At 36.4% G+C, this 19,722-nt stretch overlaps 1 protein-coding gene across 4 annotated transcripts in view; it reads left to right on the plus strand.

Annotated features, from left to right (window-relative positions):
- UTRN (utrophin) overlaps nt 1-19,722 on the plus strand; it is a 386,688-nt gene that overhangs the window by 351,885 nt on the left and 15,081 nt on the right. For all 4 annotated transcript variants that reach the window (XM_069786921.1, XM_069786920.1, XM_069786922.1 and 1 more), the window contains 5 exons: nt 6,668-6,804; nt 8,446-8,484; nt 8,736-8,801; nt 11,285-11,350; nt 19,374-19,532. In XM_069786921.1, coding sequence (XP_069643022.1) covers nt 6,668-6,804; nt 8,446-8,484; nt 8,736-8,801; nt 11,285-11,350; nt 19,374-19,532 — 467 coding nt within the window. The remainder of the gene's footprint in view (nt 1-6,667; nt 6,805-8,445; nt 8,485-8,735; nt 8,802-11,284; nt 11,351-19,373; nt 19,533-19,722) is intronic.

Genomic DNA, 19,722 nt, shown 5'->3' on the forward strand with positions numbered 1-19,722 from the left:
CAGATTTGATATCTGTGAGAAATTCTCAGTTCTTGTTAAACGTGTTCACATAATGTAACTGTGAGCCATTTCATTTACAAGTAACGACTGTCATACAGAAAAATATATTCTGGAAATGGCAGGAATCCCCACTGTCCCTGGGACTAGGGACAGCTTGTATTATAATGAAGTTTTCTGTTACTGCTGCAAAAAGAATATAGTTTAAAAGCAATATTAAGTGCAAAATAAGGTAACCTAAGGCAAAAGCCCCATCTTTCCATGAAATATGGGAGGAATGAGGTGAATCCACTATGGGATAATAAGGAGAATAAGATGACATTCTTGATTAAAGTGAGTGAAGGGAAGGCAAGTGTATAGGAGGTACAAGAAGGAAATTGGGGCAGTTTAAGGTAGAGTGGAATAAAAGGGATGGCATATAATTTAGGTGATGCGTAAAATTAGAGGTCCAGCACTGACCCCCATTAATTTGGAAGTTGAATACGGGAGCTGGAATTTTTCCTGGGTCCTGCTGTAAGTATACTCTGCTAGCTCCATTTCTGTAAAAAGAAATGACCCATTATATGAACGGACTTCTTATATGCCTGTTTGACTTCCATAATCAGTACCTACATGCAATCCATTTTTAACTAATCTTATCTGAATTAGGTCAGGAATAAAGAATTGATTTCACATAAAGAATCCAGTGTTATTTATTATTACTATTTGTAATAATGCAGTATGGTTGCTGTACTAATTTGTTACTAAACATCTCTAAGTATTGAACTCATTCAATGCAATATAATAGTCAAGAATTGCAAAATTCTTTGCAGTAAGTTAGTAGAATAGCTTATATGTTTAAATGGAATAATGCCTGAAAAATAGCATAGAGCTGGGTCTGTGAAATTAAAAAAAATAAATAAAAAGAAGATACCAAAGGCCAATGAATTGTTCCTTAGAATCCATTATATTACAGTACAGGTAGCGTGAATAGGAAGAGTGCACCTACTCTACCTTTTTAACCAAATTCAAAGGCTGTTGATGTTAAAACGTTACTTTTGTGGCCGGTTTTCCAAAGCAGAGTACAAATACATGTACTCATCCAACTGCATTAATAAAACTTAGCTTCTCTTTCTTTCTGTTAATGTGTATTAATACATTTATACCAAGAATACTAGCAATAATTAGAAAAAAAATGCTTCCCTGATTAATAAAGCTGGCATTTAGAACTGGAGCTTAGTCACAGATGGAGGGAAGACCTTTCAATTGTCTTCAGGTAAGCAGTTCAGTCTAGGGTATGAAGGGATTTCTCAGAAGCTCAGCTACTTCTACTTAAATTTAAAATAATTTGGAGAATGGCTTAAGGAATCTGTTTTTAAAATTAAATTTGCAAGGGGACAGTTCTCCGTTTTGATGAGTTTCGTGATACTTTCATAAGGTGAGAATTGCTTCATAATTTCAGAATAGAGCCATTTACACCAGGTAGTTATTGCATCCTAATCTGTAATGCCATGTAGCATTCATCCTAGCTTATAATTTAGTTTTCTTGATCCTAGAAATGCAAAAATTCATAATAATGACTTCGGTCATGTCTTTTTTTCTTTCTTTTGGGATTTAGAGATGGGTGGGGTAAGGAACTGAAAACATTACTGTCTCTAAGTAGTAGAAATGCAAAGTTAATATAGTTACTTTTTTACCTTTAAATAGTCTTTCTCTGACAAAATTGAGAAATAGGATTTTTAATGTACAATTTTATACAGAGATGTGTAAAAATTTTGTAAGATTTTTATTAGCATCTAGTTCTGGAATACTCTTACATAAGTACCTACATGATTTATTTTTAGCTTTTTGGGAATGGAAATTCTCTCAGTAGTGTTATTTGTGTTATATTAATGTGGCTTTCTATACCAATGGGTCCTTTGAATTTCAGATGGAAATAGTTACTGCATCAGTTTTCTTTCTCCAAACTGTTTCCACTTCACAACTCCTATATTCCACAGTAAAACCTTAAAAGCAGCTTTTCTAAGGTAATGTACAAATATCAAATCAGCAGTTCTGAAAATTTTCTCATTGCAAGTAATCTTACTTCCTGGCCTCAATGAAAGTATAATCGATTTTTTTTGTTCTGTGGCACTACACTTGCCTGGCACAGCTCCTTATTTTGGGAACTGGGTTTTTTGTAGCCTTCCTATACAAAACGATGGCAGCAAAGGTTAGCCCCTTCATCTTCCAGATAACTAGAATTTTGTTTCCCTGATAGGACTCAGAATATTATAGGCAAGACATCAGAAATTATTGGCTGAATGATAGTTCACCCTAGACTGAAATGTTTTTTCCAGGCACAATAAAGCTTATCTGCAATAGTGCCTGTTAAGACTTGTCTGCCAGGTAAGTCATCTGAAAATCTAATTACTATTGACATCCAAAGACAGGTACGTTCCTAAACATTAAGCAGCCTCAGTGTTTTATAAGCAACAAACTGGCATAAGTAAGTCAGTGGTTTGATCTTGACATGCTTATCAATGTACCAAGCATGACGCTTCGCTGTTATCAATATGGGATTGTTCTGTGGGAAGATGAAAGAAAACAGCAAGAGTGGTTGAATCTGGCTGTTTCGCATGCAGAACGTTGCTTCCAGCTGTGGAGTTCAGAGATTACTCTTTGCCTTGACAAGAATAGCTATCTGGTCAGGGTAGTCTTTGATATCTAGCAGCTGGGCAATGTGCTTTCCTCTAGGTCTCGCTCTTAACAGTTGCTCAGATAGCTGGCTTATGTGTTCTGCTACCCTTTTGCAACTTAATTTGTTAAATTCCATTACATTCTGAGGTAAGTTAGTTCCTCTTGAAATTACAGCTGGATTTCATTGGACTAAACTAAAATACGCGCACAATTTATAATCCATCTCTCCTCTTGGTGAGAAATTGCTATGAAATGCCCCTATTGCAAGTGGTCCCAGAAGGGTAATCTTCACAATGTTACACAGTGCATACATCACTGATGTGGCAGTGACAGCCATAAATACAGTTGTTATACCTTTAATAACCTAATTTTTGTGCTATGCTATCTCATGCCTCTATCAAGGGACGTGAGATGCTTTTTAAAGCTTTGTTGAATGAGGATGAATGTATGCACCTAAACATGTGTTTAAGTTATTGGTGAACTGCATTCTTAAGTGTCAATTTTTAAAAAAGAATTGGAGGAAAGAAGTATCTGTCTCTTTACCCCACATCCTATGCTGGGGAGTTTCCCAGCCTCCCGGTGGTACCTAGCTGACAGCTGCTTTAAGATGCAGCTATCATCATACCTGCACATACTGTAGCTGTTACCATAAGTAGGTCTAAGAATTTTGTTCTTCATTGAGAACAGTCAGGCTCATGGTACAGCTTCTACCAGATGTTACAGATAAATAAAATGTCAAGAAATAAAAATAGAGATGTAAAAAAGTTTTGTTTTTTTCTTTTTAAACTGCATAGTGTAAGAAATGTAATTAAGAGAATGATGACTTAGATGCAGACTAGTCCTTTTGCATACGTAGGTGCAGTAAAAAGAATGGGAAATTGTTTGGGCTTTCATTATCACTTCATTATTTTTTCTTTGAAAAAGTGAATACTGAGAAGTAAATACAAGAAAATGTATGTATTTATTATAAGTATTATATTATTCACGTTATGTGTTTTATGTATTTGTGTTTTTTATAATTTTTATACATTTTTTAATTTAGAGCTCTCCAACTGGTTTATTACACTCTTGGTAGTACTTTTTCCCAACAAAGATTTGTTCTATTTCCAATATCTTAAAAATATATACCAACTGTTTTTTTAACCTACATATGAAAACCATGTCTCAGCATATTCTGTTTTTTCCACTGCTTTCCATGTAAATCCCAGTTTCTTAAATTTGTGTGGGTTTACAAGGAGTTTTATCTGTTTTTAGTTTGTGACTTAGGACTCCAGTTATGCCTGGCTGGTATATTGAAGAGTGCTAATACCAGTTTGTCAGTTGTTACAGATTTTCTCCTTGAGAGCTTCTGCTACAGATGGTTTTTTACTTATTTATGTGTGCCAGCCATGGATCTTAGTTATTCCCTCCTGAACTTTGTCTTGTTCTAAGAAATGAGATTTTAAATTGAGTTTGAAAGCATGGTCTTTTGGCTAAAATTTTCAGTGAAGGAAAGATTTCTTTTTTCTTTGCTTTTGAAGTAGTTTTGTAACTATAGTGGTATTTGTGCTATTGACTTGTGTGCAAATAGTCGAAATGTCATGATGCAAGCAAGTGTACAAGCTGCCTGTTGGTTTTAATTTAGTAGATAGATTCTACACAATAGTACCAGGCTATTCTTTTTCGAAAGTAAAATCGTATAGTACATCTCTCTTGGCATGATTTTGGATTATGTAATGTGGTTATATGCAAAAAACAGAGAAGAAATACTTTTAAGAGTTGCATCTTAGTTGCGTGCAAATTAAAATAGTTCTTCCATATCTGCTCAGATTTGACTGGTTAGTATTTATTGTCTTCAGTCAGTACACGGTCATATTAGTCTTTCCAAGGAACTGGGTCAGGCTGTCAAGCCAAATAAAGAGTATACCAGAGGAAAAGTTTGGCAGCTCAGTAGACATTTATTTCTGCAACGTGTAGGTACTAAAACTTTTATTCCTTGGCCTTGGGACAGAGTTCCATCTGCTGGAGTTACTGTTGCATGAGAACAAGCAGCCCTTTGGGCTGCCTCACGTTCCTTGTTTGGATGATGCAGTTGATTGGAGAGCAGATGCTTTCCCAGAATGATTTTGTGAGCCCTCCCTGAATTTACCTGTCACAAAATTTGGAGGTTCAAACACCCTTTAATCCCAGATTTGCTCAGTTTCCTGTTACTTGTAAAATCCACATGTGAGAAACTCATAACGAACATCAGTTGGATTACTACAACATTTATTGCTCGTCTGATCTGCATTAGAATTTTTAACTGCATATGTTATACATACATTAAAATACGTAGTTGAATAGGGAAGTATTTTTATGTTTTGACAATAGAGAATAAAATGAGAGAATAGTTTCCCTCACCTGCTTCTAGGCCTCTTTGTAGTATGTAATGGAAAAAATTTACAAAACTGAAAAGTCTTTACTCTGTTTTCCCTATGGATATCCATCCACTTTGGCATTCTTTTATGTTAACAGGCTTCTCCCAAAGCAGAGGGTACAGAAATACAATCTGTAGTTTGTTACAGGGTTTGGGCTGGAAATCTGTAGAAGCCATTGCAAATCTTCAGCTAACGCGGGAGGTGAATGGGCACTTCTTCACTGCAGTTGCAAGAGGAAATGCTTAATAGTAACTGCTACACGTGATAGGGACCATTCTGTTTAAGTACTCAGTACAGTCTATAAGCACATACACTTTAAAGACATATCATATACTAGTGTTTCTTCCTGCAGATCTCTTTATTGCCATTTTCACCCTGTATTTTATGCCTTCATGTTTTCCTTGTATCCCTGCTTTTTACCAGAATTAAAGTGAATAGTATTACCAAAGCAGTGCTGCCATTATTGCTGTGAATATTTCCAGTTAAATTGATTTTTAAAAGCAGTTGCATCAATTTTAATTTTGTTCTAAAGAACACAATGTCATGTGGGGGTGAGGGATGGGGCTAAGCACTTCTTGGTTTTGGAAGAGGCTACATCAATGGAGACCAGTAAAAAAGCTGGGGGATGGGAAGGAGTTGTTGATTGTAACTTGTAAATTTAGACTTGAAGAATCTTGTGGATAATTTTTGTAATAGTCTTATCCTGCGATAGTAAGAAGATGACTGAATCAGTCTGTGAGTTTATTACTTCAGGCACTAATTGTTCTTATCAGGCCTGCCTCTGACTGTGGCTTTGAACAGTGCCTGTACAATGGCTGTCACTTCATCTGTGGGGTTTTTTTGACTCTGGAATGATACAGAGAGTGGCAGAATCCTGTAGGAGGAGATCTGGCAACTTGAGAAAATGCTCATGAAAAACTTGGCCATTGAAGCAGACAATGGTATAGCACATACTGCTCCCATCTCATGATAAAGTTTTCTAGTTAGGTATAGAATGGGAGGCAGGTAGTATTTTGTGGCACTTTGTGAACAGAGAGGGCTGTGTTAGGTTTGGGATTTTTTGTCGGGTTTGGTTTTGGTTGTGTGTTTGTTTTTTTTTTTTTTTTTTTTAAACAAAGCCATTACTGTGTAGCTGTATTTTTTCAGCAGAGCCATTACAAGGTTTTTCTGTCTGTGGGGTGAGTCACAAGCTTCATGCGTATAAGTATTCTGTCAAGATTGCTTTCAATGGCTATGTGTATCCCCCTGTATCTGGCAAACTGATTTGCCTTTTTTTATTTTTCCGAAAAATTAAATCTTTGTGGTTTGTAAGACTGGTTATAAATATTTAGCTTAAGACTTGAACCGGTTTCAGTTTTTCTCTAATTTATAAAGTAATTGGTAAATCTGGTGCATTTATTGCTGGGAATTTGAAGCCTTGCTGTTTTTTCCAGTAGAAGAGAATTTGTAGATGCATTATCGTTATTATAGTACCATATTTCAGGACACTAAAAAGGCAATTTTAATATCATTAACATTTTTAAGTTCTTCCTTGTATCGTTTTTCAGGACAGTAGCAGCAGTATTATCTCAATGCTGTTCAGCGATGTTCAATTTAATTTCTTTTAACTTTTTAAGACAACATCTGGGGAAGATGTACGGGACTTCACGAAGGTGCTGAAGAATAAATTCCGGTCAAAGAAGTATTTCGCAAAGCATCCCCGACTTGGCTACCTACCTGTGCAAACAGTATTGGAGGGTGACAACTTGGAGACGTAAGCTTGATTATAGAGTAATTGGTCCTGGGTCACTGGCCTATACCATTAAAAACAAAAAAGTGAAACCTGAGAAATAATCAACAGTGGTTGTAGAGCTTTGTGCTGTATTATTTTCTATGCATTGTTTCACAGTATTTGAAAATCTTGCCTGTTTTTGAAAAAGTAATATATTTTATACTTTGACTTTTGTAAGCATTTTATCACGAAGCCATGGACTTTAGCAAGTAGTGTTGGAGGGGGCTGAATGACTGTTTTACAGAGAACACTTTTATAGCTTTGGGGAGACTAGGCTTTAGGAACTGCACTGCTTATTTGGTTACATCAAGGTCCCTGGAGTTAGAAATCTCTGAGCCAATTAGGTTCCTACAGGCTTCAGAAATATACATGGCCTAATAAAAGAGAGCACTCTCAGTGTCTCCACAGGATTTTTTATGGTGCTGGCAGAAATACTCCACTTTATTTACTTACTTGGTAGTTGTCAGCAAAGGACACTCTTAGAAGAGCAAAATGAAGATGTGTTGACAGGGCACTAGAAGTAGTTTCATGGATCGACTCTCCTTGATGTCCTGGAGTCTGCGGCACGACTGTGTCATCTGAACACAGCACTGCGTAGCTCACAACAGCAAATGTGAAGCTTCAACATATACGCTCTGCTTGCATGCAACAGCCCAGTGCCATTGTTCACGCTGTTTCCATGACCGGAGGACTGTGCATTTTATTTAAAATAAACAAACAAAACCTGCTCATTAGCAGTTTAAGAACCAGGAGGAAGTAATCTGAAAACTGGCATTATTGATGGCCTGGCTTCTAAGGAAGCAACACACATTCAAATGTTAAAATGTTACTCACTGGGGCTGTCTTCAGCTGCCACCAACACAGGAAAGCAAATCTGCTTTGATGTGATGAAAGCTTGCCAATGGTGCCAGAAATTGGAATGTCAAAGCTGTAATCACAGGTCAGGATAAAACTCGCTTGGTCCAGTCATGTGGGAAATATACAGATAAATTGCCAGCATCATGCCGAGGAAACTATTGGTATTGGTTGTCTCCCCTGCAGGTGGCAAAACTCAGAAATACATTCCTTTAAATAAAAAAATAAAGAAAATAAAAAATCCTAAATAGTTACTCAAGTGTCAGAATGTAATACAATATGTATTTACCTCTGATTATTTTTATGCAGGCGGAAAATAAGCCTTGATAACTTTGACTTATGGTGGTTTTTTTGTTGTCGGTAGTGTGTTTTTCTCCTCGATTTTTTTTTTTTTGTAAATGTATTTTCTAGTTATTTTAAAATGAAAGCTCCAGTACTTGAGCAGAATTTAAATGAACCGATTACGGTTCATGAACTGCAGATCAATCAATAACACTGATTTGGTATTTTTTTAAAAATAGATTTTTATTTAACAAAATGAAGTTTGTAAGTCAGTCTCCTGTCTCTCCATGATACATGGCAGTATCTGTTGCTGTCTCTTTTCTACATCAATTGTTGCCAATTCAAATGATTTAGGTGGGTTGCTGGTTAAAATATTTTGTTTTCTCCAGCTTTCTCTTGCTTAAATGGCACTAAAGTTTTTGTTTCATAGTTTCTTTCTTTCTTTCTCTCTTTCTCCTTTTTTTTTTTCTTTTTTCTTCCTTACAGTCCTATCACTCTCATCAGTATGTGGCCAGAGCAATATGAGTGAGTACGCAGAACGCCTTTGTCTGGAAAGCTTAGTATACTGGTTGTTTTCTGTTAGCTTGGTTGCAACTAATCTGATGTGCATGAGCTTTAAGGCATGGCTGACTCAAAGCAATAACCCCCTCAGCGATATTGTGAATTTATTTATTTGTCATCAGTCTAACTTACTTTAAAAATAACATTTTCTATATCATAAATTGCTTTAGACACCACTAATTTTATTTTATTTTATTATTTTTTTTGTCAACTAGTCCTTCCCAGTCTCCACAGCTGTTTCATGATGACACACACTCCAGGATAGAGCAGTATGCTACTAGGTAAGAGTTTCTCACCAGTTCACTGCGTTTTGTGATTGATTGCTGCAGATTTTAATATACTCTACTGGCTGGACATTACTTATTAAAAAGATATAATTCTCTGTACTCAGAAGTAAGTGAAATGTTTTTAAATCATTAGCTTCTGAATACAGTCCTTAACTGTAAAATAGATGCATTAAATCCATCATCTGTCATACAGAATGGAAACTGTTGCAGAATTACCGTGCGTTATTCCTAAAATGTACTGTTTTCCTTTTGTTTCTTCATTTTTAACCTTTGAAATAAAATAAACTTGTTGGGTGTATAATTTTTCTCTGTAGGATTTTAGATCCAGAATTTCATTTTCTTCTGTGAAAGGTTGACATTATGCATTACCATTAACTTTTAGCAGAGCATATAATAATTACAGATGCTTTATGTTCTGGCTTTTATGGGGTCACCCTAGTCCTTTCATGATAAAATGTCTATTCTGCTAAGTCCATCTCAGTGCTTCTGTGTTTTGTTGAATTCTCTTCTGTACATTCAGGGCTGGTGACGGTTAAGCACCAACCAGAGATACCCTCTCAAGAATAAGTAACCACCCAACTTTTAGGCAATGAAGAAATTAATCCATATTACCATGGGAACTGACTTGGTTTTGCTTTGGGTATTTTTATTGCTGTATCTGCTCTCCACAACTAATAAACAATGTTAACTTCTTCAGCTTTTTGAATACAAATTCAGAGCTTATGTCATCCTCAACTTCCCCCCCCCCCCCCCCCCCCCAGCAATGGATATTTTCATCTGTCATTAGTAGCATAGTGTAGTGCTTTTCAATTACTTGGAACATGTCATTCGTATAAATCACCCAACATTTCTTTGAATCTATAACTTAGGCCATGCTGTAATCAATTAAAACCCATGGAACAAATAAATTAGACTTCTCTGGAAAGATGTGAGAATTTTCTGTCTCCCTAAGTCCTTTTTTCAGACTGTGGTGCCACAATGCTGTGGCTTTTTGTGCCCAGATGAAGCTCGAACTCTGGATTCACATTAAGGATCAAGGGAGATCCTAGGTGCAATACCTGTTTTCGCTCTCATTCCCCTTGGCTCTTACCAGTTCTGCTCTGGATTAGACTTGCCCGAAGGAGGACCATGCACTGTTCAGGACTCTTTCAGGATACAAAGCTAAATCTGTACCTGCAATGTGCAGACATTGGTTAGCAAAATCAGAAACTTAAAAAATACTAATTACTACATAAGCAAGCTGTCTAAAACTATTCAAAATGTTTTTCCTCTAGTAACAATCTAAAAAATGAAGACATAATTCTGTAACTTTCACATATTTTTTATTGTCTGCTTTCTAGTTGGATCTTTTATTATGCATTTTCATCAAAGACTTAAAGGTGCTGAGCTAAGCAGCATTACAAAGGTGACTTGTAAGCATGTTACCATGAACTAGACCTGTTTGAGATGCCCCAGAGCAGAGATGATCTGAATGTCTGTAGTCACTTAGAAGCTTGTTCTTCTCTTCAGGGGAGGTGTTGGAGCACAATGTCCCACCCCAGCCATGGTGGGACAAGGTGCTCAAACAACATCCTGTGTGCGCTTTTGTTTATCCTCCTTCAACCCTGAGAGATATTAACAAATGTACAGCTGGGCAAGCTTGCTCCATGCTAAAACAGAGTTCCCATTTCTTTAGGGCCTTGCACACTGTTTTCAAAAAGAAGTTTGAAGATGTCTGTAATAATGCATAACACACTTGCAAAAATACGTGTGAAATTAAGATAATCTTTATAGTAAAGGAAATAGCTGTATTTGGTGCAGTCCAATGTATATGCACAGCATTGAGTGTTCTTAGATTTTTGTATGTGTGTCGCACATACATAAGGTATATCTTTCCTAGAAACTTGAATATACAGAAAATGTCTGCTGTGATTTTAAAGAGCTGTATGGCCTTTTATATATAAAGTATAATAATCCAGTCCTTTTAGATAAATTCCTTCCAAAATGAGGAACCATAGGCAATGACTCCCTGTAATTACACTGGTTTTTGTGTTGTTTTCCAGGACTTGTCTGTCCACAGTGTGATGTTATTTGCCAAGCATAATTTCAGATGTTGCATGTGCTATATTTAAAAAGTATTCATCCTCTTTTGTTAGTCCAGCTTTATAAAATTCAAAAAGAAAACCATCTGCGAAAACATCTCTTTTAACTAATTTTACCATGAGAGTTGTGGTGATGCTAATGATAATTATACTAGCGATAGAAAATATACTTGTTCCTTGTTGCTTGGCAAGTAGGATTAGTTAATCATAGCACAAGTTTCTCGTAAAAGTCCTCCGGATTATAGGGATTTGTCACAAAATCTAGGCATTTATTCCTATTCATGTATACCAAGATTGCCATACCTGAGCTGTTTCTAAGTAGAATTGATCTTCGCACTGCCCGTTTCAATTGTGCAACATGTTCTCTGAAAGTCGTGGTCTTTCCCTGCCTTTCAGGCTTGCGCAGATGGAAAGGACCAATGGCTCCTTCCTCACGGACAGTAGCTCCACCACAGGAAGCGTGTAAGTAACTCATACTCATTAAGGCTGCCGGGAACTTTGAATATATGCATGGTGCATATATATGCATGGTATAATCTTCATAAGTTGTAACACAGGACTTAGTCCCACTGAAAGTAGCTAATAAGTATGACCCCAAGGATGCCTGCATGAATTTCATTATTCCAAGCACCAATTCTAGAAGTTGGCGGTGTTCATTTGATGTTGTAAGGGAACTCTACATTTGTCAGCCATTCTGCTTCAAAAGTGAGGATGTTTCATGTGACTGGAAAAAAAGTCACAGCTCTATAGGTTCTAGTTTATATTCCTTTTCTGCTTTTACCATAGCATAAAAGAAAAGAAATCCTTCTATGTCGAAGTGGACAATGGAGTGGGTCAAAAGCTTGTGATAACTCCCAGGATAATTTTCTCATTGAAAAAACATCATGTATATTTTGAAGGTTCTGCAGAGCCAGAACAGTGTGGCTAGTTCTTGTTTATATTTCAGTTTGCTGGCTGCTTATCCATCTGTTTGTACTTGGGTATATAAACACAGTCCTACATTAATATTATCAACACCATTTTCTTTTTTGAATTATGTGTCACTTTTATTGTAAAAAACTTCATTAAAATGCGTTGATGAACCTGGAAAGCCTAGAACCCCTTGAATTACTGATGAATTAAATCTGATTTTTTTCAGTCTAAAAATACATGAATGATTTAACCTCACTGTATCATTGGTTCTATTAATTAAATCCGTGTAGTGGGACCACCTGTTTTAAGTTACTAATGAATGCCATCAGCATTTTTAAAGAGGAAGCAGAAATTGTTCAGCTGTAGTTAGAAAATGCTGTTGTTCTCAATAATACTTTCATTTACTGTTTGAAAATCTAATCACGAAATTATTCTACCTATGAATGTACTAACAACTTGAGATTTAAAATACTTTGCTTTGGGAAAGCACATGTGACCACTGTTAAATGTTTCCTCTTTCCTGCTTAATTAACTCTATTTACATAACTAATAAAACTTTTTTCATGTGTAACTGTTTTCATGAATTTCTGTCATTGGTACGCTCACCAGTGAGAGAAATGCAGCCAAAATATTCCCTTTTGATTTCCCTTCCAAAAAAAAAAAAAAAAAAAAGCAAACATACTGTCATTTGGCAGGAAAGCTGAAAACTTGAAGGCAGTTAAATGCTCATGCACTGCATTGAGTTGTTTATTTTGCAATTAATGAGTCTACTCATATACAAAGACCAAACAACCATCCATCCCAATGGTAAAAGGGGGTGTATATGCTTAATTTTTACTGGCAAATTAGCTGTTGATTTTAATGCTATTTCCCTGCTCACCTATAAAAATGACCTTTATTTTAAGAAAAAGAATGAACATGGTGAACTTGTGTACCAACATGTGAGAGGGACCTCTGAATTTGGGTCTCAGTCCTGTTGGCAAAAGGGGACTGTTACACAAACAAAATATGCAGAGATTTAGAGGCCAAGGAGGTCAAGAAAAGTAACTTTGTACCCAGTGGCACTTTCTGTTTTATTTGCAGATAATAATTCATGCTTTTGTTAAGGTAAATACTGAAGTACTCACAAAATTCTGAAGAATTTCAAATTTTGGAGTTAAACTGTTATCATAGAATCATTATGTTGAAAAAGACCTTTAAGATCATCAAGTCCAACCATTAATCTAACACTGCCAAGTCCACCATGTCCCTAAGCACCACATCTACATGTCTTTTACATACCTCTGGGGATGGTGACTCAACCACTTCCCTGGGCAACCTGTTCCAGTGCTTGAGAACCCTTTGGGTGAAGAAATTTCTCCAGGGATCTACAGAGCTATGAAGTTTGGATTCCAGTTTGGATCATAAGTTGCCTACAGCTGGAACACTGGGAATTTAGGATTATAGCTCAGCTCTATTCTTATTGTTTAAATGCAATTTAACATAGAAATGAGAATGGTGTAATCATTCTGTATACACTGAATTTGAAGGAGCAATTTGAAATTTGGATGCACTTTTTTTCAGCTCGGATGCCCCTGCTGTAAACCTGAGGAAAATCTCATTTTTTTTATGGTATTCTTTCAAATATTCAGGAGATGATTACTGGTTTGGAAATCAAATTCTGTGCTTCTCATAATTGGAGTTCTGTTCTGTGATCTTATTTTTATTGATCCTCAAGAGTCCTTCAGTTTAGTGTGAACCTGGAACAGAGGCATAGTTGCACTTAACATTGGAAAGTTACTGCTTTGATCTTGTCAGGTTCGCAAGCTCATCAACAATACTTTTAACACTCTTCATGCTCCAAAGAGTATGTGTAAGAAGTCTTCCACATTTGAGTGACAATAAGAGAACTTTTGCTATCAGTTAAACATCATGAGGGTTTTTTTGCAGGAATGTTTTGCAATATGCCATTTGATTAAGAAAACATTCTTCAAAGAAATTTCTTGGGTTTTAACTAACCTGTTGTCTTGAATGTCATTATGACTTTTTCTGTCTCCCTAACTAAGCTTTTCTAATCCTGCCCTTCCCTAAAGGTATGTGAATTCTATTTAAAAAAACATTTTTCTCAATTGGAAAAATATTTGTAGATAGCAAAACCAGTCATAGTCTCTCCTGTAGTATGTCCAGCTTCTTAACAAACATTCTAATGCTCTCATGCATGAGTTTTCTGGTATAAATACGTTGAATAAAAATGTCTTTCCTTTGTGTCATCTTCTCCATGCATTAGGGAGTTCTAAATGTTTAGGCTAGACTGTTGTGACAAATTTTCTTTGGCTTTAATTCATGTGAAGACATCTTTATAGCAGACTGGCCTTTTCACAAGTGAAGATGAGCATAAGGAAAAAAATGAAGTCTTTGCAAATGAAGTCTTTGCAACAAAGAATGATAAATAGTGTCCCTAACAGAAAGCTGTGCCTCGCAATTTGACAAATCATGGTGTAGTAGAATGAAAAGACAAAAAAACCTGTTAGGAGTATAGGACAAGAATGTAACTCTCTTATTCCTGTAATGTATGAACTATCCTATCTAGCCCATACTGATGTTAATTGCACTGGACATAGTACAAATACTTTCTGTATAAATGTGAATATTTAATAGCTGTTTTCTGATTAATGCCTTTGCTACCAGGTACCTTGATGCTTGCAGCACTGTTGATGCCACTTCACACTCATCTGAAGGCAGAGTTGGAACATACCTGAAATTGTATCTGTTAGGGAGCTGTGCACTCAGGTGCAGGAGTAGGAACAAGCAGTGAAGGCCAGTGGTACTTCCAGCTGGCACTGCCACTCAGTGTGCCCTAAGTCAAACTGGAGCCCCAGTATGTAGTATCTGAATACTTTGACGTGATATAAGTGGTTAAAAGGCATCTTGTCACAATGAGAAATTAGTTCCATGTGATGATAAAATTAGGAGAAAAACAAGTAAGTTAAAGACAAAGCATTTTGGATTACCTTCCTGAACCTTATTCTAATATTTCTCATAGCATCAGTAGGTCAAGGTACACTTTATTTGGACTAGAATGCATGGTGCTTAGTATGAGAGCCCCAGGAAAAATGAAAATGTTCGATGAAGGAGGTTCACAAATACCCACATCTTACTATCTGAAATCTAATATAACAATCAGTTTTCTTAATCAGATAAAATAATACACTGATAAAAAGTGACTGTCAGGAAATCTGAATTTTTCTTTCCACAGCATAGTCTTGATGTAAGGGAAGTTATATGCAACATTATTTGCCTCTTGCTTCCTCCATACATAACGCACGTTTTGCAATAGACCTCTTGAAAATATACGTCCACAAAGAGAATAGGATTTTTCAAAGGCCATTTTCCCTGGGCTTACTTGTTAGGGTGTTCTTTTCCTTTGAGATGTACTTCTTTCAAGTCTGACCTCCTGAGACGTCATTTTTACTGCTTTCTACTGTGGTGAAATGCTGAAAAGAAACTGCAGTCACTGTTGCTGAAGGACTTTGTGTACTTCTAGCTTTTTCTCAAAGCATGCAGGGAATTTAGGAGAATAACCGCTAAGAAAGGATGAGGAATTTATTCTGATGTTGTGCTTTCATTTTGGTTGCTGACTGCCATCTCCAACCAGTTCTGCAGAAGACAGTCCCAGATTCTCAAAATGAAAGTGTTTGCATGGCATAGAGTGTGTGTCACTCCCTTAACACTGTAGGTCATTTTGAATCCCTGCCCTGGGACTCCTGTGCAACTCATGTATCTGTCTTAATCACAGTCATGAGGTTTGTTGGTGCAGGTTCAAGGTTCTGGTTTTTTGAACTAGTAATTTTGCAAGACAGACCAGAGGTGGAACAGATGATAAAAATATGCTTTTTCTTCAGAGGACTTCTTTTATCAGGCACTTCCTCCAGCCTGTGAAAAAGCCTGCTGTCAGTTGCAAGGTGTGATGCCTAAAAAACCAGTCAATATTCACAGTCTGTCCTGTACAGTTTCTGAGACTCTGAACCAGTGAGAGAGGAGGGAAATGAAATTTTCTCTGGACTGAATAAGTGGGAGTCCAAAACATAAAAGTATCTGTATTTAGCTGTGTTGATCTCACCTACTGGACCACAATACAGTCAAAAGTATCTAAGCATTTACTAAGTAAACTCTTTTTTAAAGGGGTTTATAAGTTTCATTAAAAAATGAGGTTACACCTAATGCAAAATCTTGACAGAATCTCAGATTTAACAAATTCAAATAAATATAATAAATCCAGCTTTACAGAGCCCTATATTAAAAAAATCCATTTCAGATGACCTACCTAGTTGTTTATAAACTAATTCATCATCTTAAAATACAGACAGCAGCTTTTTGATGCCAAATTAAAATAAGCAGACTAAACTACTTGATCACCGGAACCTTTCCTGACAACATCAACACCCTTGCACAAAAGAAGGCTGTATGTGTAGTTACGCTGTGTCACTTCATATGTAAACACCGTTTCAAAACCTGGATGATAAAGCTGTGTTCTCTCTCTAGTCTGCTTTAACACTGTTTCTGTGCTTGCTGAAGATGTGACATGGAATCGCCAACACTCCCAGCTAAGGGCAGCCGTTTGGGTCGCAGTGAGGGGATTCTGCACGTTTTGCAGGGCTGTAGAAGCCCTGCTGTGTACTGCAGAGTTGAAGCCCCAAAAGGTTTTACATCACTTTGGCAAAAATTTAGTTGTAAAGGGTGGGGGTTTTTTATCAAGATGGTTAAAGGATGGAGAAGTACCATGAGGTTTTTGATATCACATTAGGACCTGATCCAAACTCTATTAACTGCACTAGCTTTTGGTTTAGTTTTAACTAGACTAAATGCAAAATAACAAAGCAAGTGATGATGAGTTTCCCTGAGATCACTCAAGTAATGGCAAAGTGAAAGCAGTTAGAGGCTTTTTCTGTAGGTGAGGAGAAAAAAAAGGAGCACTATCCTGTTTCTTTTTCAGATAACACTGTCAGATATCCTCTATATTTTTGAGGGACTTAAATGCACATACAACCCCAATTATATTTTAATTATATAGTTGTATTTAATGAAAAATTCATTACATTTATTCATTTGCATGGGAAGATCCATATTGTCATTTCTTCTGATGAGTGTAGTACTGACTACAGCCAAGACAGATATGAAATAAGTGAATCTACGTTATTTCCTTTAAACTTTCTACTCATTGTTAAAAGTGGAAGAACTCACTAATTAGGTTCCTTTTCCAATTTTACATGTAAACTTTCTGCAAACCAGTAGTTAATCACAAAAGATAGGATGGAGCAAAGTGACATGCAACCAGAGCTCTGTGGAAGGATCTCTTCATACCTGACTGTTTTTAACCTTTATACCATAAATGAACTTATATGGAATAGAATGCCATGAACTTTTAAAGTGGATAGAACTGTCACAGGCTATAATTTTTTTTTTTTGTTTTGGTTTGCATTTTTTAGGTATAGTGTTAGTTGATGCACATTTGTTTGATTGTCATAGTCTAGATTTTCAATTCTCAATGACAAGTCAGAAAATGGAAGACCACATGATAGCTTTAGGTAGACAGTGAATAGTTATCCTTGAGAAGAAATAGTTTAGTGTTGTTCTACCATAGGATTAATCTTCAATAAGAAGTTTGTCTTAAGCAGTACTACAGACAACAAAATTGCTTTGCTGCATGATAGAAGTACTTTTCTAAGAGAGAGTCACCAGGAATCAGTATTTATTAAATCTGTCGTCATTTTGTCTTGCTCGTAATGCTGGTGATGCTTTTAAATGGGTATCAATGTACTGAGCTACCAAAAGATCTTGGTTCAGCAGGATAAAATAGGGTCTTCCATTACACAAACAGTATGTTTCCAACTCTCATTTGCTCCTGTCACACGAATTTGCTCCCATTACCCCAAGAGCTTGAATTTATTTCTGAGAAAACTCCAATCCATGTGCATGGCCTGTAAAACACCTGATGTGTTTTGCTTGTATGCGTGTTTATTTATAGATTGTTTGTCACCACAGAAATAACTTCTGTTTCTTCCAGGGTATATTTTTCTACTTAACTGGTTTAACTATTCATTCAAAAATGAGACTGTACATTTGGAACTTTTGTGATGAAAGATGTTAAATTGACTGACAGGAAACTTAAAAAAGCCTCTTGAAAAGCTCCATTACACTTTTACTTGGAAAATAAATACTTTGCATATAATGAACATCCTATTTTTCATATGTGCTTTCAAAGGCAGTCCTTGAGGGTACTTTTCATTATGTCAGACCACAATCAGTAGCAGAATTCGTAGCTACTTCTTTCCAACAATAGGAGGAGAAAGGTCAGCACAAGAAATATTTTTAATATAAAGAAGTCTCTTTTCTAAATGATATCTGAATATGTGTATATATACTGCTCATGGCTTATTCTCTATGTTGTTGACCATGCTTTAACTGTAGAAGATCTTTAGGGTAAAGTTTGTAGGGACAATACTTCACAGTATCATAAGGTATGCAGTCTTTGTTTTGTAGTCAAACAAAGAAGAAAATTTAAGGAGGGTTTTCTTCAGCGTTCATACTGCTGCCGCAATTTCTGTCTTAAAAAGATGAATAGTATATGTTTTTCTGCTGTTGATTTATTCTTCTTGAGTAAGCAAGCAAGTAAACTGTTTTTCGGACATGGTATCCTTCACTTTTCTATCCATCTGACCTTACTTATGGAGAAAAGCCGGCAACGGGGCAAGAAAGGCACACCTATACAAAAGCAAACTCATTTGGACATTATAGCATAATTGAAAGTGTCAGGACTTCTGTATCTCCTTACCAGAAGGTAATTTCTGTGCGAGTCAGGAGGAGGACAGTGTTATAGCTTATTTCTATCCCTCAATCTGTAAGGAGGAGGAGATCTGCTACCCCTGAAGAGTTGCAAGGTATTGCATGTGTATATCAAAATGGGGAAAAAAACCTGGAAATATAATGCTAATTCAAAACCTATAGCATTATTTTTGCAGCACTGTCAGTCCCTTTGTGCAGTGCACAGTGTTAGCTAGATACTTGATGATTTGTTACTCTATGACTTCTTGGAGAATTCTGCAGGGATTTTTTTCTCTCTAATTGCATTAGGTAAATTGAGCACACCAAAATTATCTCCTAAAGAAAATTAAAAATGTCACCTATTTATGGTCAAAAAAAAAAAAAAGAAAAAAAGGAACTACCACATAGCTTGTTTGGTTTTATTTATTTTTAAGGCATTTCAAATCAGTCATCTTTGGTTTATATTGTCTCTGCTAATATTGTAATCTCTAATAGCTTTCATTATTTCTTTTCAAACCACCAGCAGCATTTGTTCTTTATGCATACATTACAGTAAACTGTTTTTTTACACTACTGCAGATCAATCTTCTTCTTCCTGTGTGTTGTATAGTTACATGATTTTTTGCAGTATATTTTTTAGGCTTATTTCCTGCTCTTAGTCCTTTTTCATAAACAAACAAACAAACAAAATCCCTCAGCTTGACAAAGATGTTTGCTCACATAATAAATGTTTTACTATGCTGTCTTTATTTGTGTTGGTTTATTGCTCTAGAGAGGATGAGCATGCCCTTATCCAGCAGTATTGTCAGACGCTGGGAGGAGAGTCGCCTGTCAGTCAGCCACAGAGTCCTGCTCAGATACTCAAGTCAGTGGAAAAGGAAGAGCGAGGAGAATTGGAGCGCATCATTGCTGACCTTGAGGAAGAGCAAAGGTCTCAATCATCCTACCTGGTGTCTGAATTGTCACCTCATTGTTGTTGTTTGAGCCATGCATGTACTGTGTATTGTTGTTGGAGATGAGAAGAGATACACCCAGGTGTCAGTATTTTTGGGGGGGGAATCAATCAATGCATGTGTCATGCATAGCCTGACTCTGTTAGGTAGAAGACGGTGGGTCTGTGA

Source organism: Haliaeetus albicilla, chromosome 7 (genome assembly GCF_947461875.1).
Source record: "Haliaeetus albicilla chromosome 7, bHalAlb1.1, whole genome shotgun sequence".
Taxonomy (NCBI): Eukaryota; Metazoa; Chordata; class Aves; order Accipitriformes; family Accipitridae; genus Haliaeetus; species Haliaeetus albicilla.